The sequence below is a fragment of the Callithrix jacchus genome, chromosome 2 (assembly GCF_049354715.1).
Source record: "Callithrix jacchus isolate 240 chromosome 2, calJac240_pri, whole genome shotgun sequence".
Lineage (NCBI taxonomy): Eukaryota > Metazoa > Chordata > Mammalia > Primates > Cebidae > Callithrix > Callithrix jacchus.
This window is the reverse complement of record NC_133503.1, coordinates 94737047-94764495: the sequence shown is the minus strand read 5'-3', so window position 1 is coordinate 94764495 and position 27449 is coordinate 94737047. Positions and strand designations below refer to the sequence as shown.

Sequence of the window (27449 nt, the reverse complement as noted above, 5' to 3'; positions counted from 1 at the left end):
AGCAGGAAATGGAGAGTATATTGGTGGTGGGGAGGTGTAATTTAAATACAGTAGTTAGCGCCCAATGTGTGGTTCACACCTGTAATGCTGGGGGGTGTGGATTACTTGAAGTCAGGAGTTCGAGACCAGCCTGGCCAACATGGCGAAACTCCCATCTCTACTAAAAATACAAAAATTAGTTCCGCATGGTGGCAGGCACCTGCTAGTCCCAGCAACTTGGGAGGCTAAAGCGGGAAAATCACTTGAGCCAGGGAGGTGGGAGGTTGCAGTTAGCTGAGATCGCACCACTGCACTCCAGCCTGGATGACAGAGTCAGACTCTGTCTCAAAACAAAAATAGTAGATGGTTCTCACTGATAAAGTGACATCTAAAAAACCACAAAAGTTATGAGGGATTATGTGGATATCTCTAATAGCAGGGTTGATACGAAGTCACTTACATACTTACAGAAGGGTCATTCTGGCTTTCAAACTGAAAATGGAAATAGTGGAAGGGCTTGAGGTAGCAATTGTTCAACCATATCTAGTTCTCTTCTGGGTACTCACAAGGTAACATTCCAATGCCTGTGAATTAGCCTCAGGTGATTAGTCTTAGCCAATGAAACATGAATAGAAAAGACGTGCGGAGGCATTAATAGGTATTAACAGCTACTGGGATTCCTCTGTACTTTTTCTGTTGTAGTAACTTTAGAAACCTTGTGCTAAGGTGCTGTTGCAAAATGTAGGAAGCCCGGATCTCTTCATTGCAGGTGGAGCAGACTTTACTGATTCACACTAGATTTTGTGAGAGTTAAGAAATACATTTTTGTTATGTACACAGGTTTGAGAGTCTGTTAACAGAACTTAGCCACACAGCTAATACAGGGAAGAAGAAAGGAGACCTGTTAGGAAGCTATTAGAATGATCAGATTGGAATGTTGGTAATAACATCAGAGGTGGGAGAAGTTGCACTCTGGATATATTCTGAAAATAGAGCCAACAGAGACAGTTTGATAAGGAGCAGTTAAATCTTGCTCCTCCAGTTTCCCAGCTCACCCATCCCACTTTTTCAGGTGATTACCCTCTCTCCCACCTCTCCACTTGACTCATTACTACCACCATCAAGTGCCAAACAAGATAGGAGATGGAGTTTCTAAAGAAAACTGAAAAAGTTCCTCATTCAGGGACACTGAGTACATAGAAGAGATAAGGAGAATGAGTTTACTAACTGAATGAAGAAACACCAGTCTAGTTCCCAAACTCCTGAGGACCACTATATAGACAGAAGATTGGAGGATCTTCCTTTAGAGAAAATAGTATATCCAGAGAAAAGACCTATAGACACTGACTTATGGGGAGGATCCAACAAAAGCCATTCATCCCTTGATGATGCCATAGTGAAGTCCAACAGTCAGTAAGCCCTACTTACACACAAACCTTTTAATCAGCATTCAGTGCTTCAATCTTTAATAGAAATAGCAAACAAATGAAAAGCCTAAAAAGGGAACACAAAATGGTACAGCCACTTTGGAAGACGATTTGGAAAAAAATACTATACAATCCACCAGCTGAGCCCCTCAGTACTGTACCCAAAGGAGTTGAAAACTTACATCCACACAAAAACATGAATATGAATGTTTCCAGCAGCTTTATTCATAATTGTCAAAACCCAGAAGCAATCAAAATGTCCTTCAGTAGGTGAATGGATAAGCTGGTACCCATGGAATATTACTCAGTGCTAAAAAGAAATGAGCTAACAAGCTGTAGGGCTAAAGGCCCTACAGGATTGTGGGGCATCCCTTATGCTGTACTGAGGCACAGGATCCGAAAAATAAAGAGATAGGACACAGAACTACAAGGAAAATGCAGCTAGGCTCAAGGGGGCCACACCACCTATAAGCAGAGTCAGGCGAGGCCCTGAATGTCCAGAAGTGTGAGTATTTTTGTATAGGTTAGGAGGCAGGGCAGTGAGTGAAATCATCTTTAAGGATAGTGATAGGGTAATGAGCAATAAAACAAGGGGTCCACCCCCATTAGATCACCTAGGCTAGGAGGTGGACAGTGCACAGCAAGGGGTCCATTCCCATTATGTCGAGGCAAGGAAGCGGGCCGTGTGAAGTAAGAGGTCCACCCCCATTAGGTCACCGAGGCATGGAGATGGGCCATGCACAGTGAGGAGGGTGCAATATGCAATACCTCTATCTATGAGCAAACTACTTCTAAGAAGACTTATGGGGGAATGCTTTAAGCCACACAGTAGTGACAGAGCTGACAGGGTTACCGCCACCTGCTGGCAGCTTCCAATGAGTTCTATAGGAAGATGCTTTTCGAGCAGCATAGTAACAAGAGCTGATAAAGTTCACAGTCACCAAGATGCGTTTGCCAGTCTGAGGGCAGCCTTCCACAAAAACTGGAGCAAGGTCCTACAACTCCTTTATCAGGAGGAGTGGCTCTTGCCCAAGCCTGCCATACAGTGGGTATCTTTATGATACTGAATGCTTCAGCCTGGGCCATGGATTCTTGGCCTGGAATAACTGTTTTTCCCTTAAATTATGCTCTGCACTGTGTCTGCTCTAGGCATTCCCCCGATTATAAGCTGCTTCTTAATTCATGCTCTGTACTGTGTCTACTTCTAGCCATTCCTCCGATTATGAACTTAAGATATAATTTTATATATATATATATATATATATATATATATATATATGTAGGGAAATATTCTTTAGGCACTCATACTATGAACTATTATATGATTATATATAGAGGGTTATATAAAAGGCAATAACTTAGTAACACTATAAACTGAGATAATCTTCAAGTCCTAATTCTATAAACTAACATATGATTATACAGAGGATTATATAAAAGGAAATAACTGAGTAATAACACTATAAATTGAGAAATTCTTCAGGCCTTAATTGTGCCAGGGTTTTGCTTAGATCTCCTTCCTCGGTGCCTACATGGGGGGTTACCCACATCAAGCCACAAAAGACACAGAATTTAAACGCTTATTACTACATGAAAGAATCTGATATGATTTGGTTCTGTGTGCCCACTAAAATCTCACGTTGAACTGCAATCCCCAGTGTTGCGGGAGGGACCTGGTGGGAGGTGATTGGATCACGGTGGGTGGATTTCCCCCATGCTGTTCTCCAGACAGTGAATTATCACAAGATCTGATTGTTTAAAAGTGCATAGCACTTCCCCCTTTGCTCTCTTTCCACTGCTCCCATGTGAAGATGCTTGCTTCCCCTTCACTCTTCTGCCATGATTATAAGTTCCCTGAGGTCTCCCAGTCAGGCTCCCAGTACAGCCTGTGGAACTATGAGTCAAAGAGTATCAATGTGAACTAAAGGACCACTTATCTGGTCAAAACCTGATCTATTATGGATCACAGAAGAAATATTAAACAATTTAATATATGAAACAATTGAAGTTTTATGTTAACCTTTTCTAATAATCACTTCCAAAGAAATTAAGCTAATAAATGTTCAAAATGATTTTATATAAATCTTTAGCTCTGAGCTAATATGTACAGCTAATCATCTCTGCATAAACAATTTGTTTCGACTTTTCATGTAAACATAGCAAAAATTCCTGAAATGCAGATTTGAATAATTACACTTGAATTCTTTTTAATTTTTTTATTAAAAATGAAAGAAACACAGCTAAACAATTTATTTACAATTGTACAATGTTTGAAACAGCTATCCTATTCCTGTTAAAGCTTCATATTTAAAAATGTCTACAATGATATGTGCTTGTACGAGGCTTGAGTATCAAACTTAACCACAAATGTGACTTTAGCAGCTTTATTGCACAATGATCCACATAACACTGCATTATCTGCTTAGTTTAGCCTACATCATAAAGTGCTATTCATATATGGGAAAGTAACAGCCTGCTAAACAGTGAAATTCTCCATGATATTTTCTACTTGAGTTGAGGGTAAAAAGTTAATTTAATGCTACCAGCCTGAGTAACAGATTTCCATTAAAAATATAACAACAACAACCAAAAACAAAAACAAACAACAACAACAACAAAAAAACAGGCCTAAAAGTTTTGGTTACTGATAAAACATGTCAAAAGCATTCCATAAATGATTTCCATAAATTACTGCTACAATGCATAACAGTAGTTTCTGAACATTTTAACTCCAAAAAAATGAATAGTTTAAATAAAAACCACCTACCTGAAAGAACGCCTCTTAAAAACAAGACAACACAGTGTAGATAGAATGTAATTCCTCGAATTAAAAGATATTTTAAAGGGTACAGAGTCATTGTGTTCTTAGTTATCATTTCTAAGTAAATTTGCATTTTACTGGCTTGTATTAGAAATGCTTATTAGCAATGAGAAACAGAAAATGCTACAGAAGTGAACAATTAAATGTTATAAAAATTTATATGTAATGCTATTAAAATATATAATAAACTTTTCAAACATGTAAATATAAATCAGGAAAACCTGACAGGTAATAACTGTGCCAACACTGAAAAGCACAAAACACAATAAGGGGGTAAAAGAATAAATATGACTTTAATATCAGTCCAACTTTACCAATATATCTGAAAAATACTTATTTGACATAAGAACAAATATTTTCACAGAATAAGAAAAATTGAAGATAAATTTCTCTGAAAAAAAGGATATTAAAGTGAGAAGTTTAATGTGTTAGCTGAGAACTTTGTGTCTTCTGCAAAAGAAACCATGCTTACTACTCATGCTGGTAAATGAGTGTTACAGCTAAGCAGACTCTTAAAAATGTCCTTAACAATACAGTTTGTGATCTTAACAAAACAGTAGTATTCCTTTTCCAGGCAATAAACTTTTAATAGTCACGCACTTTAAAATAAGTAATTTTCCACTTAAATATACTACCATTTTCTGGCGTTTTTCTTTTTTTTATCTATCTAGAACTTTGTTTTCCTATTAAAAAGAAATGCAAGACACACTGCTTAATACTAATTCCTATCCATAAGGCATTTTTAAAATATCTTCTCTTAGGACATAAACATGATATAAAAAAAATCAAACACAAGAGAAGCATAATAAATACTTTTGTATCCCCCCATAAGGAAAGTGTCAGCAACACCAGCTGACATAAATAAATTAGATATCCTGTGCATAAAGAAAAAGACAATCCAGTTGCAAAGTTAACCATTTCAGTATTAACTTGGAAAGAATGTCTTCACTTCATGATTTGTGAAGGGCAAAACAATGACATGAAAGACACAGGCTGTTTAGGTTTTCTGTATTTCAAGATGAATCATACACAAACACAAGTGTGGTGACAGAACACTCAGCGATATGTAATTAGTTACAGCGGTTAACGCTAAGGCATTGCTTTGCTCACAGTTTTTATCCTGAGTCACATCAGATGTTTCAACTACATGTTCTCTTGGTATTCCAGATATTTTGCTGTGATGGGTTCTTCAAGCTGTATTCCTCCACTGCCCATTAATGCAAATGCTGGATACAGTGTATGTGAACAGTCCACTTGGCGCTCATAAAGGCATTTCATGTGATCCATATCATAGAAACTTACTTTTCCTTTATCATAGTCAAGGAAAATCCCAATACTTGTTGGCATAGGAAGAACTCTATTTTCAGGATCATTAGAAGAAGTAGGTGACTTGGGTATAAAACATTTCTTCATGCCTATTGTAACTAAGGTAAAGGGTTGTGAAGAATCAAAACAGGCATCCTCACTTCCACTGTCATGCCCACTGTCTTGCTCATATCTGAAACATAATATACAAAGCATCTGTATCTTCAACCACAGGTCTAAGTATCTTCAAAACATTTTCACAGGGTAATATATATTGATGTAACGTTAAAACAATCTTTACACCAAAAGCTTTCTATTAAAATAAAATCAAAAACATAAAAATAACACACTGCCATTTATAATTATACCACAGACTTAGCCCCAAATTCCATCATTAAACACTGTTTTTACTTAGTCATATACACAAGGGTAACCCTAGAAAATCACTGATAATTTTGGCCTCCCAAAGAGTAAGGGAGCAGGCAGTGAAGTAACTGGTCAAATGTTAAATATTTATAGCACACAATCATATACAATCATGCACCACATAACGATTCAGTTAACAACAGACCTCATATACAACAGTGGTTCCATAAGATTATGATGAAACTAAAATATTTTGGCCAGACAGAGTGGCTCATGCCTGTAATCCCAGCACTTTGGGACGCTAAGGCAGGTGGACCACTTGAGGCCAGGAGTTCAAGACCAACCTGGCCAACATGGTAAAACCCCATCTCTACTAAAAATACAAAAATCAGCCAGGCATAGTGGTGCATACCTGTAGTCCCAGCTACTTGGGAGGCTGAAGACAAAAATCACTTGAACCCAGGAAGCGGAGGTTGCAGTGGACTGAGATTGCGCCACTGCACTTCAGTCTCGGTGACAAAGCGAGGCACTGTCTCAAGTAAATAATTACTACTGCTTATTGATGTGGTAGCCACTGTAAGGCTACTCGTTAGGTTACCTATAAGTTACCTGTAAGGCTACCTGTTACATGTGGTGATACTGGTGTAAACAAACCTGTGCTGCCAGTGTATAAAAGTACAATCACACACAATTATGCACATTATGTAATACTTGATAATAAGTGACTGTTACTGGCTTACGTATTTATTATACAATGTTTTTATTATTATTATAGATTTACTCCTTCTACTTATTTAAAAAAATTTTAACTGTACAACAGCCTTAGGCAGGCCCTTTCAGAGGCTTTCCAGAAGGTAGCATTGTTATCTTAGGAAATGACAGCTCTATGCATGTTACTGCCCCTGAAGACCTTCCAGTGGGGCAAGACGTGGAAAGTGGAAGACAGTGATATTGATTATTTCGACCCTAGATGGGCTACTGTGTTTGTCTTCCATCTTTAACAAAAAGCTTAAAAAGTTAAAAGTTAAAAAAAAATTAAAAGAAAAAACTTACAGAATAAGGGTATATAACAGTTTTTTAATAGATGTACAATGTGTTTGTGTTTTGAACTAAGTGTTTTTACAAAAGAGTTAAAAAGTTTTTTTAAAAGTTCAAAGTTTATAAAGTAAAGCTAAAGTAAATTTACTTAAAAATATGTTTAAATAAACTCAGTGTAGCCTAAGTGTACAGTGTGTTTATAAAGTTTATAGTAGTATACAACAATGTCCTAGGCCTTCAAATTCCCTCACTGATGCACCCAGAGAACTTCCAGTCGTACAAGCGCCATTCATGGTAAGTGCCCTATAAAAGTATACAATTCATCTTTTATCACATATTTTTATTATATCTTTTCTATATTATTTCTATGTTTAGACATACAAATACTGTTGCATTAAAATTGCCTATAGTATTCATTACAGTACATGCTCTTCAGGTTTCTATTCTAGGACCAAAACACAATTCCATATAGCCTAAGTGTGTAGCAGACTATTCCACCTAAGTTTGTGTAAGAATACTCTATGGCCGGGCATGGTGGCTCATGCCTGTAATCCCAGCACTTTGGGAGGCCGAGGTGGGAGATGACAAGGTCAAGATATCAAGACCATTCTGGCCAACACTGGTGAAACCCCGTCTCTACTAAAAATACAAAAATTAGCCAGGCGTGGTGGCACACGCCTGTGGTCGCAGCTACTCAGGAGGCTGAGGTAGAAGAATCGCTTAAACCCAGGAGGCAGAGGTTGCAGTGAACCGAGCCTGTGCCACTGCACTCCAGCCTGGCAACAGAGCAAGACTCTGTCTCAAAAAAAAAGAAAACTCTATGATGTTCTTGCAACAATGAAATCGCCTAGCAATACATTTCTCAGAACATATTCCTGTTGCTAAGCTAACACATGACTGTATAAGGAAATACAAAAACAAGATGTGTGCCCTAATCCAAGGAATGACCAGGCTAAGTAAAATAAATGAGCACTGTAAAATAATGCAAGAGAAAAAAGCATGTTTAATTCTCCTCCTAAGAACTCTATTTCCTGTTTGGGATTTCTACATGGATCTATGAAGCAAAAAAAGATTATGATGCTTTCTCACCTTTATCATAAAACAATAAAAACTTATAGAAAATTTTGATACATGTTCCCCACTTTTTTCAATATGCATGTTGCTTTTCATATATTTTGGATAATACTGGATCAATAATGTTTATTAGGTTTTTTCATTTCTAGTATCTCTCATGTTATGAACTTTTTAAACATTAATACTAATATTCTATCAAGTGGACGTGCCACTATGTTTTACTGTTACAATTTTCAGCATTATATAAATTTCTCATCTTTCTGCAAAAAGCTTTTCCTATCATTCAGATTAATTTGGGATACTGTTCAGGTAAGTTGTCAAAAATTATTTTTCAAAGCTAGTTGACCTTACTTCATTTAAAAGAACTAAACTGTACACTCTTCATTAGTTAATCTCTTAACAAACTGGAAGTCTTTGTTGTGGAAATATGTCTACTATGACCCAATTCTGAAAAGGACTTATGGGAAAGTTTAAAGAAACTGTGTCCTGTAAGAAAAGAACAACTTAATTGTGAAATACAACAATTAGAGGCATTGTGTTATATATATGGGTAATTTTTATCACATAATTTAGGTAACATGTAAAAGACTTTCAAAATTTAAAACCATGAAGCTATATCATAATCAAGAGATATCCAAAACATATTTATCATTATATTAAAAAGTAACTGCTAACTCTCTTTATTCAATGTGTGATTACAAGAAGACCTGGCTCCTTTTCTCAATCAAGCTACAACCAAAATACTTGAATTTAAGAAATAGGAAGTATATACTCCAAATGTAATAGAGCCAAATCTATTTTCAGGCTTACTTTTAAAAACAATTATCAAGTTCTAGGTCAATACAAAAACCTACCTTGGACTAACTGCATCCCGAGGAGAACGGAGCCATTCTTGTAGTTTATCGCTAGAAGCAACTCCCACTTTTACCAGGTATGAATACGGTTCCACACGGAAGGCCCAGAAGTGTTTTCCTTTTGTAATGCCAGTATCTCCAATGATGTAGTCTAAGCTTGTGTAATAACCCACTTGGATGCGTTCTGCAGCAAGCAGAAGATTATATCCAGCTCTACTCTCTACACGGTCTCTCTTCAAGTTCAGCAGGAGGTGTTCATTATTATAGCCACATTTTTCATCAAAGAGGAAGCTGAAAACTAAATAGAGCTTAAAATTAATATCAGTCTAAAAATTATCATTGCTGTAACTTGTTAAATCTGACAGGTTTTCATATAGAAATTACTGAAAAGAGGCAGGAAGAAGGAAGGTGGTGTCACACTACCCCAGACAACTATTACAAACCAAAACCCAACTTGGCAATATATCTTACCCAGTATATTTTCTGTACCAAAAAATATTCAGAAAACTCAAAAAGCAGATGAAAACATTTTAAATATATGTGAAAATTTAAAAATATAGCTCTTTGGAATAGAGATAGCAAATCTATCATAGGTATTTCACACTACTGAATTTGTTCTTTTATCTTTATTAAAGATAAATAATAAAGACTTGTATATTTTCATAAATATCTCTATATTTTCTTATTTTAAGTTTTGTTAATTTGGGATATTTTAGCTATTTTAATAAAGCTTTTTCTTTTTCAACCAACATGGCAGACATAAGAAACATGGGTCAGTGTATTTAAAAAAAACAAAAAAAAAAACACAGCTTTTGGGTTGAGAGAGACCTGGGTTTGAATCCCTGCTCATGCATTTAATAACTAGAGTTTGATCCAAACTTTAATTTCTTCATCTACAGAATGGAGATAACACCACTCCCATAAATCTATATCAACTCAAATATATTAAGCATAAAATTGGCTGCTAGCCAATGGGGAAACAACCCAAAAGTCTATCAAAAGATGAAAATGTGATAAATACATATAATGGAAAATTATTCAGTCTTAAAAAGGAAAGACATTCAGATGCTACAACATGGATAAATCTTGAAATACACCAGATGTAAAAGAACAGATATTGCACTATTCCAGTTATATGAGATACCTAGAATAGGCACATTGACAGAGACAGAAATTGGAATCAAGGTTACCAGTCTCTGGGGAGAGGCAGAATGGGGTTAACTGTTTAATGGGCACAGAGTTTCAGTTCAGAATAATGAGAGTTAAGGAGATACAAGTGGTGATAATTGAACAATACTGTAAATGTACTTAATGCCAATGACCTGTATACTTAAAAATTGTTTGTTAAGATGATAAATTTTATCTTTACTTCACAATTTTATAAACGATCTCCAGGCATGGTAGTGCACACCTTTAGTCCTAACTACATGGAAGGCAGGAGTTTGAGGCTGGCCTAGGCAACACAGTGAGACCCACTTCTCTCCCTCTCACACTATATATATATATATGCATGTATTTTTCTCTTTTTTTTTTAACAGGCTGTTAGCAGCTGGACATGGTGGCTCACGCCCATAATTTCAGCACTTTGAAAGCTGAGGTGAGCACCTCACTTGAGGTCAGGAGTTTGAGACCAGCCTGGCCAACACGGTGAAACCTGGCTCTACTAAAAATACAAAAATTAGCCAGGCATGCTGGCCCACATGTGTAATCCCAGCTACTACTCAGGAGGCTAAGGCAGGAGAATTGCTTGAACCCAGGAGACAGAGGTTGCAGTGAGCCTAGATGATGTCACTGCACTCCAGCCTGGGTGACAGAGCCAGACTCCACTTCCAAAAAGAGGCTGCTAGCAAACTACCGCCATTAACCACATGTGAACCAACTATTCTTCCTGCTAATGCCTATTTTCCTGGCATGACTAATTGTGCTTCCTCTCCATCTCAAAAGTCTCCCAGTTTGCACAATAAATTTAAAAGGTCACCCTAGTTATGTATCTTCTCTCAGAAAAAGGAAGACAACCTCAGCACTTCCTCTCCTCCTTCCCACTTCCACTACATGATTGAAAACAGCGTTATGTCCAGGTTTGCTTTTCTTCCACTTTTAGTCAAAAAGACTAGAAAAGGAAGTGGAAATAGCATAAACCATAAAATATTTACTTAATACTTGCAAATTTATCCCAAAACTCTATTGGATTTTATTAAAATTCAAGAAATACAATTTTAGCCAACTTTGTATGTCTGTGTTCCAATTTTTCAAAAGCCACAATGTGCATGAAAAACAAATTGTGCTTTTCTATTTTGAACAAAAAAGGAAAAGTCAGAGTGCAGAAAATATGGGTATATAAGCCACTAAAAAGGCAGGGAGCAGTGGATCTAAAATACAATTAAAGGTATGTCGAAGGCAGAAACTGAAAGGGGAAAACGTTTTCCTCCTAACCAGGCTGAGCGGAACTTTGCTTCTAAATATCCCTTGTTCATGGATACATCATAGTGAGCATCAACAAAACTTTAGTCATTCTCACTCTATAAAAATCTTTCCGTGCTCTATATGTAGTATCAGTGGATTTTTTACTTGGAAAGGGAGGGAATGGTGACTGGGCATGAGGAACTTTTAGCACAGGAGGAAAAGCTATTCACGTAGTTCTAATAAATGGCTTCCGTCCCGATTAGCTGAGAAATGCCAAGTTAAATTTTAAAAATCCAGACAAATCAGAATTAGATTAAATCAAAATTATATTTTAGGATATTACACCAATAATTTTTTAAAAAATACCTACCTAGATCCTGTGTTTTAGAGATTTCCATAAACTAACCAAAACTATAGAATCATATACTTAAAACTTTTAAGGTAGCATTTATGCTATTTTAATCCCAACTTAATAGCTCTGCTCACCCAAATTTCTTCCATGTTTTTCTCTATCTGACATCAGTTAAAACCTAATCCTGTTCTCAGCCTAGTAGGTAAAAATTCAAGTATTCAGTTAATTTCTAAATCCCAGATGTAATAGAAGCTACTTCTCCCGAGTCTTAAAAACAAGAGTTTGTTTCAATGCAGGTCTACATGGAGATATTGTCTAGTCTACTTTATCAAGGTCTCTTGCAACTCTATGATTTTTTTATTCCTGATATTCACCATACCTGGAGCTGGAGGAGTATGAAGAATTAATTCTCTGCTGCAAGGACTACAGATTGAACCCTTGTAAGCTCTTACTCTGAAAGCATAGGTACTACTGTTTTCCAGGTCTTGAATTATTTTACTTGTTCCGCACACTTCAGCCTCATTCCATGACAACATTTCATCATCTCTGTTGATCTTCCGATATTCAAGAACATAGCTATCAGCTTTATCCTTTTCTGGATGGTGCCAATTTATCAATGCATTATTATAAACTTTGCTCTGTTCCTCATTGATCTCTGGCACATCTATGCCTGAAAGAATTATGAAATAAAAAACAATGTTAAAATATTTATGTTTTAAAACCTGTGTTTTTCTCAATAAAAATTATATAAAAGCAATATTTAATGATTTCTATACTGTCCAATAATTTTCTAAATTTATAATACACAAAACTTAAATGTATTAAATATTTTCATATATTTTATATTTAAAAGGTATATTTATATTTGTAAGTGAAAGGAGAAAAAAGAATGAAACAGACAAAAACTGACTCAAAACCACAAGTGAATTTTTTTAGCCACATGCCTTCTACCTACAGAATAACAACCCAGGACTTGAAATTTTTTATCTATATCCTCCCATAAGCAAACTATTATTTTATTTTTTTTATTTTACTTTAAGTTCTGGGGTATATGTGCAGATCTTGTAGGTCTGTTACATAGATATACAAGTCATGGTGGTTTGCTGCCTCCATCCCCCCGTCACCTACATTAGGTATTTCTCCTAATGTTATCCCTCCCCAACTCCCCCACCCCTGCTATCCCTCCCCTAGGCCCCCCCATCCCCCGACAGACCCCAGTATGTGATGTTCCCCTCCCCATGTCCATGTGATCTCATTGTTCAACACCCATCCATGAGTGAGAACATGTGGTGTTTGGTTGTCCTTGTGTCAGTGTGCTGAGAATGGTTTCCATCTTCATCCATGTCCTTGCAAAGGACATGAACTCATCCTTTTTTATGACTGCATAGTATTCCATGGTGTATATGTGCCATATTTTCTTTATCCAGTCTATCATTGATGGCCATCTGGGTTGGTTCCAAGTCTTTGCTATTATAAACAGTGCCACAATGAACATACATGTGCATGTGTGTTTCTAACAGAACAATTTATAATCCTTTGGGTATATATCCAGTAATATTGCTGGGTCAAATGGAATTTCTATTTCTAGATTCTTGAGGAATTGCCATACTGTCTTCCACAATGGTTGAACTAATTTATACTCCCACCAACAGTGTAAAGTGTTCCTATTTCTCCACATTCTCTCCAGCATCTGTTGTCTCCAGATTTTTTGATGATTGCCATTCTAACTGGCATGAGATGGTATCTCGATGTGGTTTTGATTTGCATTTCTCTAATGACCAGTGATGGTGAGCTTTTTTTCATGTTTCTTGACCACATAAATGTCTTCTTTTGAAAAGTCTCTGTTCATATCGTTTGCCCACTTTTTGGTGGAGTTGGTTTTTAATTGTATATTTTTTTGCTGGTTCACCCTAATGATTATTTCTTTTGCTGTGCAGAAGCTCTTATGAACTGTTATTTTAATATTTTAAAATCTAAGTCTGGTAAGAATATCAAACTCTCAATGAATACTTTTTTTTTGAGAAAGAGTCTCTCTTTGTTGCCCACTGGAGTGCAATGGAATGATCTCGGCTCACAGCAACCTCTGTCTCCCAGGTTCAAGTGATTCTCCTGCCTCAGCCTCCTGAATAGCTGGAACTACAGGCACCCACCACCACACTGGGCTAATTTTCTTGTATTTTTAGTAGAGATGGGGTTTTACCATGTTAACAAGAATGGTCTCCATCTCCTGATCTTGCAATGTGCCTGCCTTAGTATCCCAAAGTGCTGGGATTACAGGCATGAGCCACCACACCTGGCGTCTCAATGAATATTATATGACTTCTTTCCATATTCATATTTTATTCGGTAGAGTTGCAAAGCAAATTAATTTTTCTGAATATGATACATATTTTGTAAGAAAATCAGAAACTTAAAAATACATATTAAAGATTTTAAGTAACTCAAAAGTAATTACTATAACCTTTTTGTATAGATCCTGCCAGTGTTTTCCCCCTCAATGGTACACTACTAAATAGATATATCAACATTTAACTGTTTATTTTTGGAAACAGGTTTCTGGTTTTTCACTAAAAGTAAAATGATTAAAAGCTAAATCTTTGTACATATGCATAGTCCTTTCTATAGAGCAATTCCCAAGCTTAACTGCTGGAATCATATGGTAAGAACAATAAGCTATAAAAGCTACACACACATATTTATGTCAAATCACAGAGAAGGACATGAAATAAGAAGCAGAAGTTTCTCTCCTCTCCTTATTCCCCAATGTATAAGCATGTGTGTATATGCTGCATTTATACAACTGAATGTTACGCAGCCATAACGAGATCTGGAAAGTTATCCCAAATAATTTTAAAATTTAAAAAAAAGTTACAAAATAACACAAATAGTATGCCCCCTACCCCATACCCTTTTTCTGTGTTTTTTTTTGAAACACAGCTTACTAAAAAGAAAAAGGTGCATGTAGCAAAAAGTGAGAAGATCCATCAGGCAGAAGCTAGGTGACGACTATCCCATTCTCATCCATCCATTTTAGTGATTCCTTGCTATACCCCAGGATTACCCATCCTCAACCTCACCTTTCCAGCAACCATTTTGGGATTCACAGGGAGGAAGGACCTAGGACTTTGATGTAAGCTTATAAATATATAGATATATATAGACATAGATATATAGTTAATATGTATATAAACTATTCGAATATACATTTTGGAAACAGAGTAAAGTGTATGAAATACAATCAGCATTTTAAGTGATGACAAATATATATTTGTAAAGATAAGATAGTCATAATAAGAACCAGATTCAGGTATAGATTTGAAAAGGAGGTCACAGTAATCCTTCAGAGTTTTAGACTTCTAACAAGACAAATTTCCTTTTATTAATGTACAAATCTACAAATCTGTATCTATAAAGTAAGTACATTATAATTACTTTGTAAGTATTGTCATTGCTCACCATCACTAGAAGAAAAACCTTAGGGAGAGGAATTAGGTAAGAAAAGAAGAAAAAAAGACAAGGAAGACCTCCCTACTAGGGGGTAGCAAAATACAAACAGAAGCAAGTGTTATGGGCCGCACTACATCCTCCCCCAGTCCCCCATACCCCACCTCTCACCCCTAGAAATTCACAAGTTGAAGTCCTAACTCCCAGTACACACCTCAGAATGTGACTGTGCTTCAAAATAGGGTCTTTAAAGAGGAAATTAAATTAAAATCAGGTCATTAGAGTGGGCCCTACTGTAATATGACTGGTGTCCTTATACAAAAGAGGAGATTAGATCACACACAAACAAAGGGTGGACCATGTGAAGACACAGGGAGAAGACAGCCATTTATCAACCAAGAAGAGAGGCTTCAGAAGAAACCAACCCTGCCATCACCTTGATCTCTGACTTCTAGTCTCCAGAACTGTAAGAAAATGAATTTGTTTAAGCCACTCAGTCTAAGGTACTTTGTTACTGCAGCCCAAGCAAACTAATATAGCAATGTAAACAGCCTGCAGATTCTATGTCTAAGTTTCTGTCCGAGAAACTCACATACACATGCCCAACAAAATTCTGACAAGGATGTGTGATACAGCATTGCTTATAAAAGAAAAAAAAAACAAATAGAAAAAAAGTCTCTTAGTAGGAAAATGATTTATTTAATTATGAAATACTGCAAACAGTTAAAATATAGCTTTAAACCAAAATTTCCTATATTAACAAATATTTGTTTTCTAAAAAAAAATTTACAAAAAGGATACACACAGCAAAATGCTATTTATACAATGTTTAAACATTGTTTAATGGAACAGTTTTTATGCATAAAAACATAGTTATAAAAACATAAATAGGGTATGATCTCAGGATGTTACGGTGGTCCTGGGCAAGTGAGATGCCACTTTATAATGTCAAACTTAGGAGAACTTGTGCTTTCTTCAACACAATACAAATTCAGACAAAAAGAATGAGGTTTTTGCCTTCATTAAGACTTACCACTAGAGAAAAAAGACAATTCTCCAAGAAGTTCTGTTTGTTTAGAGGTATTAACAACATAGTCTTCAAAAGAAGTCTGAGCTGCAGGTCTAAAGCTCTTCAAAGATTCTGTGGCTTTCTGTATTCTGCAGACAGATAAATATTTTATATAAAAATGATTATTTAAGATGGCAAATCAGACTAAATATCTGCAACATGATTAATAAGAGAAAACCCACACTTCACTCAAAATTCAAGTTAAGAATGAAAGCAAGACGTACCTCACATTAACACAGTATTAAGAACCACTCAGAGCTAACATGAGAGTACACAGCAGCATTTAATGACATTACTCAAGAGGTTGTAAAGCTAGAAGTAAAAATGAATACCTGAGGTGGAGCTGCTTTGCTGTCTGCACAAAGCAAGACTGATCTGTCTCTTTCAGCACTTCTTGAGCGTATCCCACAAGTCCATTGTTCTCTAGAAGTCCCTGGTACTCTTCCATTTGAGTCTGAAATTTGTCTAATCTTAGTTTCTTAGATGAGTCAATTGCTTTCAAAACAGATGATTTCCTCTCTTCCAGAATTTCAAAGAGCTTTTCAAAATGTGTAATTGCTTCTTCTTTAGCCCTCTCTCCATTACACTATGAAAAACCAATTTATCCATTACACTAAGATAAAACAAAGCATCGACTCATCCACTAAACCCAAATGGCTTTCCACAAAGTTCTACATAATTACATTTCCTCTATGTGATGACAAAATTATCCAAATTCAATAAAACTAACCTAGATATTATAAAAAAAAAAGTTTTGTCTGACTCTGAAATTTTCAGAACAATATTCTGGCATCAAATATACTTAGCAAAGAACAATTGACAACTTTTATTCAGATTTACTTTGTCATTTTATAATATTGTACTTTTTTAAGCTTTTCATCTCCAAAGTCTGGCAATAGACAATTTAGTCAATTAGATAACAATCTTTCAGTGGTATATAAAAAAAATCTGAAGCAGAAATGAACTGATTTAACCAAAAACAGAAAAACACAATTCCAGAGTTTGACATTCATTTCAAATTCAGAAATGTTTAACCCTTTCTGCGCTACTCCAAGTTTTAAATGTTTTAAGCCACAAAACTAAAATAATTACATTCTTTACTAAGATATAAAAGTATCTTCATATTAATTTAATAATTAAATCCTGACTTAGCTGTGTGACCATATACTAATCATTTCACTTCCTTTTCTGTTTTTCTTTTCTGAAAATAGGGGATAAAAAAACTGAAGAACTTCTCTTTCCATCCGTCAAGGGCATGGTTTTAAAGGCAGGAGTTTCCCCACTCCACCCGGGAACCAGAAAAGTTTCAAATGTAAAGTTCTTTGTCTGGGTTTCCTACACCTGGGTTAGGTAGAGAAAGCCAGGTGAGGCTCCTTTGTCTCAAAAAACCCAACGAAAGCTCTGGGAGGAGGGGGTTTTGTAACTCAGAGTTGTGGACCAAGCAGCCAATCTAGTATCAGAGTCCAAGATCAATCACTACAGAGGAAGTTTGAAAGAACTCCTCTCACTGGACGTGAACATGAAGGCGGTGGAAATAACTCAACGGTTAAAACTTCAGCTGCTCCTACCTATAGGGATTCCTTCTTTCATATAAACTGTCATTAAATGATGCTAGTGTTTGTTAAACAGTCTGAATTCCTATAAAATCAGAGCTGAACATGATTTTGAAAAGACCGGCAGAGCACTACTAAGCACTTATAAAAAGACTCAGACAGCCAACAGAAAAAGTCTTCAAGAACATTCTTAAAAGCTGACAATATATGGCAGAGGTGTACTGTGCATTTTCCAATAGCTTCTAGCCAACACGTATAATCAAAGAAAATTTTTTCCAAATCTCTTCCTATTTCCTAACCCCAACAGCCACATATTTTTAAAAGGGAAGGAGCAGAACATAGTGACATTTTGATAGTATTTCACTGACACAACATTAAACTCAGAAATATCATTATACATAGTTTTTTTTCCAGCTAATTACAGATAAAAAAGACAGCATCACCATCATCACTGAGTAAAAGTCAAGAATGGAGGCAAGTTATATAGTGTAAATAAAGATTCTGATAAGCCTACAGATACAGCTTAGGCAAATGATACAAAACAACTCAATAATGTCCCCAGGATCCCAAGGAATCAGTGTCTACATGAATACTTAATACGTAAGTTCATCAGTTTCGAACCTATTGATGACAAACCCCAAAACAGACTCTGGGTCTTTACTTCAGAACTGAAGAGCAGCAGGACTGAGAGGACCAACAAACAAGGCTATTAATAAAATGACCAAAGATACAACACTTGAAGCAACCTATTAAGGTGATAATCTGCTTATGTTGAGAGATTATACCAAATAAGAGTCTACCATTTAATCTGACAAAAACATGAAAAAGAAAACGCCACTTCAAACTGAATGGAAGAATGAGTGACTTAGGGCAGTGAATGCAATCAGTAACGATCAGGAAAATAAACTTTGGGAGGCCGAGGTGGGTGGATCACGAGGTCAAGAGATCGAGACCATCCTGGTCAACATGGTGAAACCCCGTCTCTACTAAAAATACAAAAAAATTAGCTGAGCACTGTGGTGCATGCCTGTAATCCCAGCTTCTCAGGAGGCTGAGGCAGGAGAATTGCCTGAACCCAGGAGGCGGAGGTTGCGGTGAGCCGAGATCGCGCCATTGCACTACAGCCTGGGTAAGGAGAGCGAAACTCCGTCTCAAAAAAAAAAAACAAAAAAAAAACAAAAAAAAAACAAAAGCAGTGCTGGTAATGGCGTTAATTCCCATGATTTCTCAATGATTTCACCCTATATTGGAAAAAACATTTCTTCAAGTAACAGTGTCATACTAGCTGGGATGTTTTTACGTTTAATTACTAAAAAGGATCAGGAGTAATGGCTCAACTTTGTTTCAAACAGAGAAGCAAAACAAGTGTACAACAAAGTCAATGAAGAATACTTGGACTTTTAAAATAACCCAATCAAATCCTCTTTTACTATATTTTTTAAATGCTGCTCCTTTTCCAATTTTTTATTAAAGCATAATACACAAATGGAAAAATACACATGTAAGTATAAAGACTAATGAATCTTTACACACACACTCAATGTAACCACAATCCAACAGAGAATCCAGATTAGATAAAAGAACATTACCAGTATCCCAGAAGCTTCCGTATAAGCTTTCCAGACACTACCCCTCCTCAACTCTAACATCATTATCCAGTTTCACCTTTTTTGGTACTGACTATAAATGTAATCACATAGTATGTATTCCTTTAATCTGGCACCTTCCTTTCAACATTACTGCAAGATTAATCTACACTGTTATGTGCAGCTGCAGATCATTTTTACTGCTATTTATATTCTACTGTTAATGGGCATTTATGTAGATCTTACTTTGTGACAATAACAAACAAGGTAGCCACGAACATTCTAATATACGTCTCTGGAGGAACATATATAGGATATACACTCACGAATACCTGAAATTTAAAACAAACCTGGTCCAAGCCACAAATGGTGCATTTTCCAAAAGTGATCTATTCATTTTTTAAAACGTAATAAGTAAAACCTTTCATTTCCCTTACATTACTATTAAGTACTTTTGAGATCTTGTTAATTACCACACAAAGAGTTAATCATTTTTCCCTCTGTGTTCCAATATCATTTAATGACTAGCTATATCACAGAAGTGATCGCACAACACTACAATTCATTTTTTACATTTGTTTCCCTAGCCCCAGAAAAGCAGGGGTGAAATCTAACACGATTTTGTATTCCCAGCACATATACTACTCTCAGGATTTTATGAACAAATGAATGAATGTCTAGATAAAATAACAATAACTTAAAATATGCAAGTTACTTTATCACTTACCTCTGTTTCTTTCATTAACAAGTTCAGTTCAGAAATTTGACTCTTCACCTGGCTTTCCTTACCAATAAGGTAATCAATATCCTTTGAAAGCTTTTCCTGTTGAAAAACATTCATAATACAAATGGACAAAATGGAAGTTTAACAAAGACCTTGCAGAATTTTTTTTTTTAATTACACAGGACTCATCCTCTTCTACAGCCTCTGATAAACAAATAAAATCAACTATGGCCATTATCATTATTAACCCAGAGTAAACAGTTAATAGGAACAGAGAGCCAAAGGATGTATGAAAGATTACAATCAGGTTGGAAAAGAGAACAAGGTAATAATGCTTAAATTAGTCAAAACTTCTGAATATAAAAATACTACATTTTTATTGTTTCATTATCATTCCTAGAGCTCCTACTACTCAGGCTTCTAGGTAAACAGAAGAGTAGCAATTCAAATAGTTTTGTCTTCAGATTTTATAATTAAGACAAAATTATACATGTATATGCATGTACACATGCATATACACACACACCCTTATACACTATAGGAATAGCAAGAAAACCCTTCCAAAATAATACTCACAGTCCATCACAGCTTATTAAATAGCTACACAATAAGGAAAATATAGTTTTACAAATATAGGCAATTTTCAGAGCTCACTGAATAATCTGTCTGTAAGGCAGACATTCTGAAATAAGTATAGTTTCTTTCCCATAGAAATATCATCATAGGTTTTGGTAAGATCCCTGGTCTTGCCCAGAAAACCTACTCTGAAATATGCAAAAAAAAAAAAAAAAAAAAAAAACACACAAAAGCCCTTAAACACCATAGGGTAAAAAGTTATAACAGAAAAATGTATTTGGAGTCTAAATAAGAACATCCAGAAAACGTCTCTCAAGCTGTAGCCCTTGTAGGCCAATCTGAGCATTTCAGGCTGAGTTACCACCATAGTGCTCTAGAAGAGGGCACTATGAAACACTAAACACTATTCCATAGGCTGAGAGGTACTTCTCAGCACCAAGTTGAAAGTAAAATGACAATTCTAATACCATCCCTATCAGGCCCATGCGGAGACCAGAAGTACTAGGTGCAAGTGGTGGTACTCTTTTGTAACTACACTAGCAATGAGATAAATTTGGCCATTTAAATTGAAGTAAGGCTTAGTTCTATGATAGCAGTTTAATTTATAACTACAAGATAGAAAAATATAAGTTAATTGGGTCAAAGAGGTAAGGACCAGAGAAGAATACATGACAGAATTCAGAAGCATGATCTAAAAGCACCACACTCTCTGAGTTTTAAAGCTCAAAGTATCTGGCCAACTATACCTTTATCTGAGAATAGCTTTTATCTGAGCCAGCTCCAGTCATAGTCCACTCAAATCTAGCCAGTTATTTTTTTAAAAGACTAGATCAGTTTTAACCAAGTATCAAGATGTCCACTTATTCACAGGTCTCCAAAAAGTATTATGCACCAAACACTGAAAATTAAAATGTAAAAAGATAAGGCTACCTCTAACTCCTTTAGATAAATCAGGACCCCAGTTCTCTAGGAACTAATCAGAGGCTAATTTCTCAGGGACTCCAAAATTTCTCAGTTTTTCTCTGGATCGGTGGTTCTCAAACACTGGTGTATATCCGAGTCTCCTGAGGGCTAACCAAAAACCCTGAAGAGATGCAGCTTAGTCCAATGAGGCCACAGTTTGTAAGGCATGTACCTAAGAAGAGACTTTTGTAAAGAGAAAGAACTCCAAAGAGGCACAAACCAGTATCCCTTACATATTCAGCAGTTGTCATCAACTCTTGTGTGTAAGGAAACTGCCCAAGGCCAGGCAAAGAATCACCCTAAAGCATCAGAGGAAACAATCCCAGGAGCTTACACAAGGCTGGGAAGAGTGCCTCTTCCCCACCAGCCAGTCCAAAAAAAAAAAAAAAAAAATCACTCAAAATTCACAGGACACTGAAAATAGTAATAAAAGGTTTTTACTTCAATACTCAGGTAAAATTAGCCCTTAGAACTAAATGTTGTTCTGTCTTGCCTCACAAAGTAAGACCCCAAAGTCTCCAAGTAACTTAATCACATATTCAAAGAAAATAGCATTTGTAGGAATACAAAAGTGTCCAATAACTGGCAGCCAATCAAAAATTACCAGGCATGCAAGGTAGCAGAGAAATATAAACTCTAATGAGAAAAATAATCGATCAAAACTGACCTACTAGTGAAACATGAGAAAATTAGTAGGCAAGAAAAATTAAACAATTGTATGTATTCCAAATGTGCAGAGAAGATAGAGCACAACACAAATATAAAATGTAAAACATGTAATAGTTGGCATATATGCAATTATATAGAGGCAAAAAAATGCATACACATACTGTTAAAGAGAGGAAGGGAAAGGTAGCAGGTACATAAACAATTTCTTTTTAAAATATTGTTTAAAGGGAAAAAGAATAAAACAAAAAAATAGTATCATACCATTGCCTGCTTTGCTGCTGATTATCAAATTTGGAAGTTTTAAACATTATCAATAAAACTAACAGAAAAGAAGTATTTCTAAGGGTCCACCAGAATGAACAAAATACTAATTCTAAGAATCAAGTGTCTTAAAAAGCCATAACCCTTCGATGTATGTCTTTCCTATGTACACATCCATTATAATAGACATTGGGCTCATTTAGGGATCCTGATGAAGTATCCTTCATCCTTTTCTCTTCCCTCAAAATTCAAAGCTAATACAACATAGGTATCAATATATGTCAAGTCTTATCAGTACTACAAAGAACTGCTGATCAGGAATACTAACAACCTAACAGTAGTAGATCATTAAGTAACACTTTAACTCATTTTAGTAGAAAAAAGACCATATAACACACCATGATTTTGTAAATGAAAAAGTTAAAGGCATAAAGTTACAAAGAATCAAAATTCTGTTCCAAAAATAAGTCCTACCTTTAAGGTTTTGTAGGCACTGCTCATAGTGGTTACACGGTGGTTGGAATGATTACCACCCAACTTACAGAGATGGCAAACTGGCCTCCTACATAATTCACAGTACATGTTGATTCTCTCTGTTTCATGTTCTGGGCACATTAAAATCTATTGAGTAAAGAGTAAAAGTGTGATTAAGGATCTAGGTTTCAAGTAATCTGACAAACTACCAATATACAAAGATTTGCTTTATAAAACCACTAAATAAAGCCATTTAAGTGAATATGAATGTAAAAAGAAATAAAAATGCTTGATACATCACATGAAAATTCTCTATATCAAAATTATTATTTTTCAATTTGAGGGTTCAAATGATTAATATGTAATATGATCCCATATCTCATCATAATATGTAGATGTTATTTCTCCAAAACTTTGGATAAGAAAGTGAGAGTTTCATTCCTATCAGATTCAAGTGGAATCAACACTTAACCAAGTTATTTCTCCAAAACTTTTGGATAAGAAAGTGAGAGTTTCATTCCTATCAGATTCAAGTGGAATCAACACTTAAAAAAGTTAGAAAGGCCATCTGACCACACTGACAAGGCAATTCTTAACGATCATAGTCAATATTTTTAATGAAGTACCATAACAATTTATGAGACTCATGGCCTTAGTAACAGAAATCCATTACTAAGAGTCTCAGAAAACTCTGTAAGTTTCTAGATGTGTTTGCTTTTACAAATTACAAATGCACCGACCAAATTTGGAACTCTTTTTCTGATTTGTCTACCTTTTTATGTACTCTGTAAACTATCATCGTAGAGGATTAAAAGCTATCTGATAAATAACATCAAATTTTATGTAAAATAACTGTTTTCATTTGATAGAAAGGGGAGATTCCTTTAAGTTAGTGTGTTAATAAAATCCAAAAGTTGTTAAAGATTCCAAAAGATTAGATTTTAAGCAACTGTAACTGGTCTACTGACTTACAGACATTTATTTACTTATTTGAGTCTCGCTCTATCGCCCAGGCTGGGGTGCAATGGCACGATCTCGGCTCACTGCAACCTCTGCTCACTGCAACCTCCGCCTCCCGGTTCAAGCGATTCTCCTGCCTCAGCCTCCCAAGTAGCTGGGATTACAGGCATGTGCCACCATGCCCAGCTAATTTTTTAACTTACAGACATTGAAAATGAACAAACAAAAAGTGCAATATGGAAAGTCCTAATACCAATACATAGGTTCAGGAGAAAAACAATTGGAAAATATTTCAAGTTTATCAGCATGTCCAAGTTTTTACATCCCCAAAGCCATTACATTTGAAATAAAATACAAAGTTTATCTATCCAAGAAAGGATCAAAAGAACTCAACTTTATAGATAAATATTCTAGACCAATAGAGACACCATTTTGGACACCAATTTAGAATTTTCCTATATTGAGTAGCACTAACCATTTAAAAAATAAAATTTTTCTCAGTATAACCTATTCATATTTCTTTGGTCTTCTCTCATCTATCTTTTATTATATTTGTAAACAGAAACTGTAAGACTATATTCAAAATTTCCTTATACCTATAATTCACAAAAACCCAAGCCTTATAAAATTCATTTAATCATCAAAGGTTATTTCATGGTATAACAGTTATAATAAATTTAATTAATGATTTAAAATAAACATTAAAACATCAGGTTGAAGTCACAATTTTTTTTTTTTTTGAGACAGAGTCTTGCTCTGTTGGCCAGGCTGGAGTGCAGTGGTGTGATCTCAGCTCACTGCAACCTCCATCTCCCGGGCTCAAGCAATTCTCCTGCCTCAGCCTCTCCCGAGTAGCTGAGATTACAGGTGTGAGCCACCATACCCGGATAACTTTTTTTTGTATTTTTAGTAAAGATAGGTTTTCACCATGATGGCCAGGCTGGTCTCAAACTCCCAACCTCAGGTAATCCACCCATCTCAGCCTCCCAAAGTGCTGGGTTTACAGGCATGAGCCACTGTACCCAGTGAGGTCACAAATTTTTTTAAATTGATGGCCTTGAGCTTTTAAAATCAGGAACATAATTGAGAATTAAAAGCTATCTGATAAATCTGCCAGACTTAGTTTGAGAAAGGTCATTCAATATGTGATAGCATAAGATTGTTTTTGCCTTAATCTACCAATCCTTCACTATTTAATATATGAAATAATAACAATTTCAAAAAACCTTTTGAGATTTTTTTCTCCATTTTTTTACTACAAATTAAAGGTTTTATGCTTACGAATGCAAATAGATTTTTGTACACAAGTTACTAAGTTATAAGAACTAAGAACTTTGAAAAACTCAATGATAGGTTTTAAAAATCTATGTAAATCAGAAAGAAATGAAGATATCAAAAGATCAGTCTTCTTTCCAGGCACATAGCAGGGCAAACAATACATAAACTTCTTTGGGGCAATATTAAAGAAATTACTAAGAATGTTTAAGAAATGCGAATTATACTTCAGATATAATGATATAACCATTATATCACAAGCTACAAAATATTAGGCTCTAATCACCATTATTCATTGTACAATTTTAACTAAAAACAGAAAAATATGTTTCATAGTCAAACCTTTTAAGCAATTACGGATTTATCACACTAAAACACAAAAAGCTTTTTAACTTTAACCATTTCAATCTTAAAGAGTATATCTGAGATAACTTTCTTTAATCAGAGCTAACACTATGAACATTCATTGTATTATATCACACTGGATAGTAATAGAAATAAACCACAATATTGCCCTCTGATAGTGAAGAGTTTTAGCCTCATAGTAAGTAACTCCAGCAACTAGTCCTTAAGTTCTTATACCTGCTTTTAAAGTTATTTCCTTTCTGTCAAGTTCTATACGCAATAATTTATTTCATAACATTAAGTTATATAAGTTTCATAACATTAAGTTAAAATAACATCCTAACTTAATGAAAACTTCACTTACCTTGGGCCTAAAGTTAGTAGTTGGGCCAACATATTCATGCTGAGCTTTTACAGTACCCCAAGGATGATAAATTTTGAAGCATTCATTACAGTAACTCGCACTACAGTCCATGCAGCTTTTTGTAGATTCTTGAGGCGGTGGTTTACAAAGGTCACACATAATAGCTGTGGCTGCCCTAGCTGCCTGCCGGTATCTTTCGACAATAGTTTCCAAAGTAAAGTTTCGAAACAGACCATTGATTCCTCGTTCTCCAAGATCCACATCATGCTCACAGCCAGGGCAAGGGAAAACGGTTGTTCTCGGGGTCAATGAATTGCGCTTCCAGCCTGTGTAATTAATATGTCTTTGTTTAGTTACAGCAGTAGGAAAATGATTAGAATGAAGAAAAGAGGAGTCATGTCTTAAAGATATAATTACAAATACATCACAAAAACAGTATCCAAAGTGGCTCCACGTGAATAAATTTGAATTGTGAAAATGTTTTTAAAATTTTTCCTTAGTATACAAAAGACAAGCCCAAGTTACTAAATAGTTATCAAATCAAAAAGAAAAATATTCTATAGTAAGTCCACATAAAACCCATACTAAATCAAACATAGATAGGTAAAACACATAATACAATACTACATGTGGTCAAGATCTTTTAAAATTATATAATGAGCATTTATAGCTACCTTTATATATCATATCCAAAAGCATTTAAATAAACACAGTCATTGCTGACTGACAGGAAATAAGTCAATACATGAAAGAGCAGGGCTCCCTAGGACAAGGCCCATGAAGAGGTGCCAGGCAGATCCATAAACTGTTTGAAATTGTGCACAAAATATCTATATACATATGCAAATTTTCTGGTTAAGACCCACAGCTTTTATCAGATTTTCAAAAGAGTAGGTGATGTGACCACAAAATTTTTAAGAACGCTACAACAGAGGGTTTCCCACTGTAGTATTGTTTTATCTGGAAAAATTCAGTAGGGAAGATCATTAGTTAATTGAGTGCAATCTATAGAAAAGTGAAAAATTCATTCATAGACCTATAATTTAGTGATTTTTAAAAGGGACCAACCATTTAGTATCTTCTTATGACCTGAAACAAAGAATCATTAAAATTACTTAATTCAGTAAGCCAAAAGTTACCACAAAAATACTACCAATAATTAACATATATAATTCAATGATGACCTTAAACATCACATTTTTGTTCAGCATTATTATCCTGATTTTAATAAATCAAGAAACCAACGCATGACAGTCCTTACCCACTGGTTCACAGGAATCCAGGGTTGTCCATTTTCCACAGGAGCAAGCATATCATATTCCCTCATTTGTAAATCTGTTCTTAAGAGTATGATGTCTTAGTTGCTCACAAAAGAACTCCCTTAACATAAACACAAACTTCTTAACCTATGCCTTCTTTCACACTACCATGTATTCAATACCAAAAATGAATGGTTAAACTTAGTATACCACACTACAAAAGGTCTTTAAGCAGCTACATCAGTATAACCTTTGCATATAACTGTCATCAATCAAAGGAATATCTTAAAAGATGTCTGACATGGTAT

General features: G+C 35.4%; 1 protein-coding gene across 5 annotated transcripts in view; it reads right to left on the bottom strand.

Moving 5' to 3' along the window:
* Positions 1-3610: 3610 nt before the first annotated feature.
* Positions 3611-27449, bottom strand: part of LOC100412083 (E3 ubiquitin-protein ligase TRIM36) — a 55418-nt gene continuing 31579 nt past the window's right edge. For 3 of the 5 annotated variants that reach the window (XM_078365841.1, XM_078365842.1, XM_078365843.1), the window contains exons 3-11: positions 26951-26971; positions 25883-26208; positions 22939-23085; positions 19999-20094; positions 16465-16718; positions 16097-16221; positions 11999-12289; positions 8865-9162; positions 3611-5725 (exon numbers count right to left, since the gene is read on the bottom strand). In XM_078365841.1, coding sequence (XP_078221967.1) covers positions 5371-5725; positions 8865-9162; positions 11999-12289; positions 16097-16221; positions 16465-16718; positions 19999-20094; positions 22939-23085; positions 25883-26208; positions 26951-26971 — 1913 coding nt within the window. In that variant the 3' untranslated portion in view covers positions 3611-5370. The remainder of the gene's footprint in view (positions 5726-8864; positions 9163-11998; positions 12290-16096; positions 16222-16464; positions 16719-19998; positions 20095-22938; positions 23086-25882; positions 26209-26950; positions 26972-27449) is intronic. The other 2 variants (XM_002744699.6, XM_002744700.7) reach the window with 1 other exon arrangement.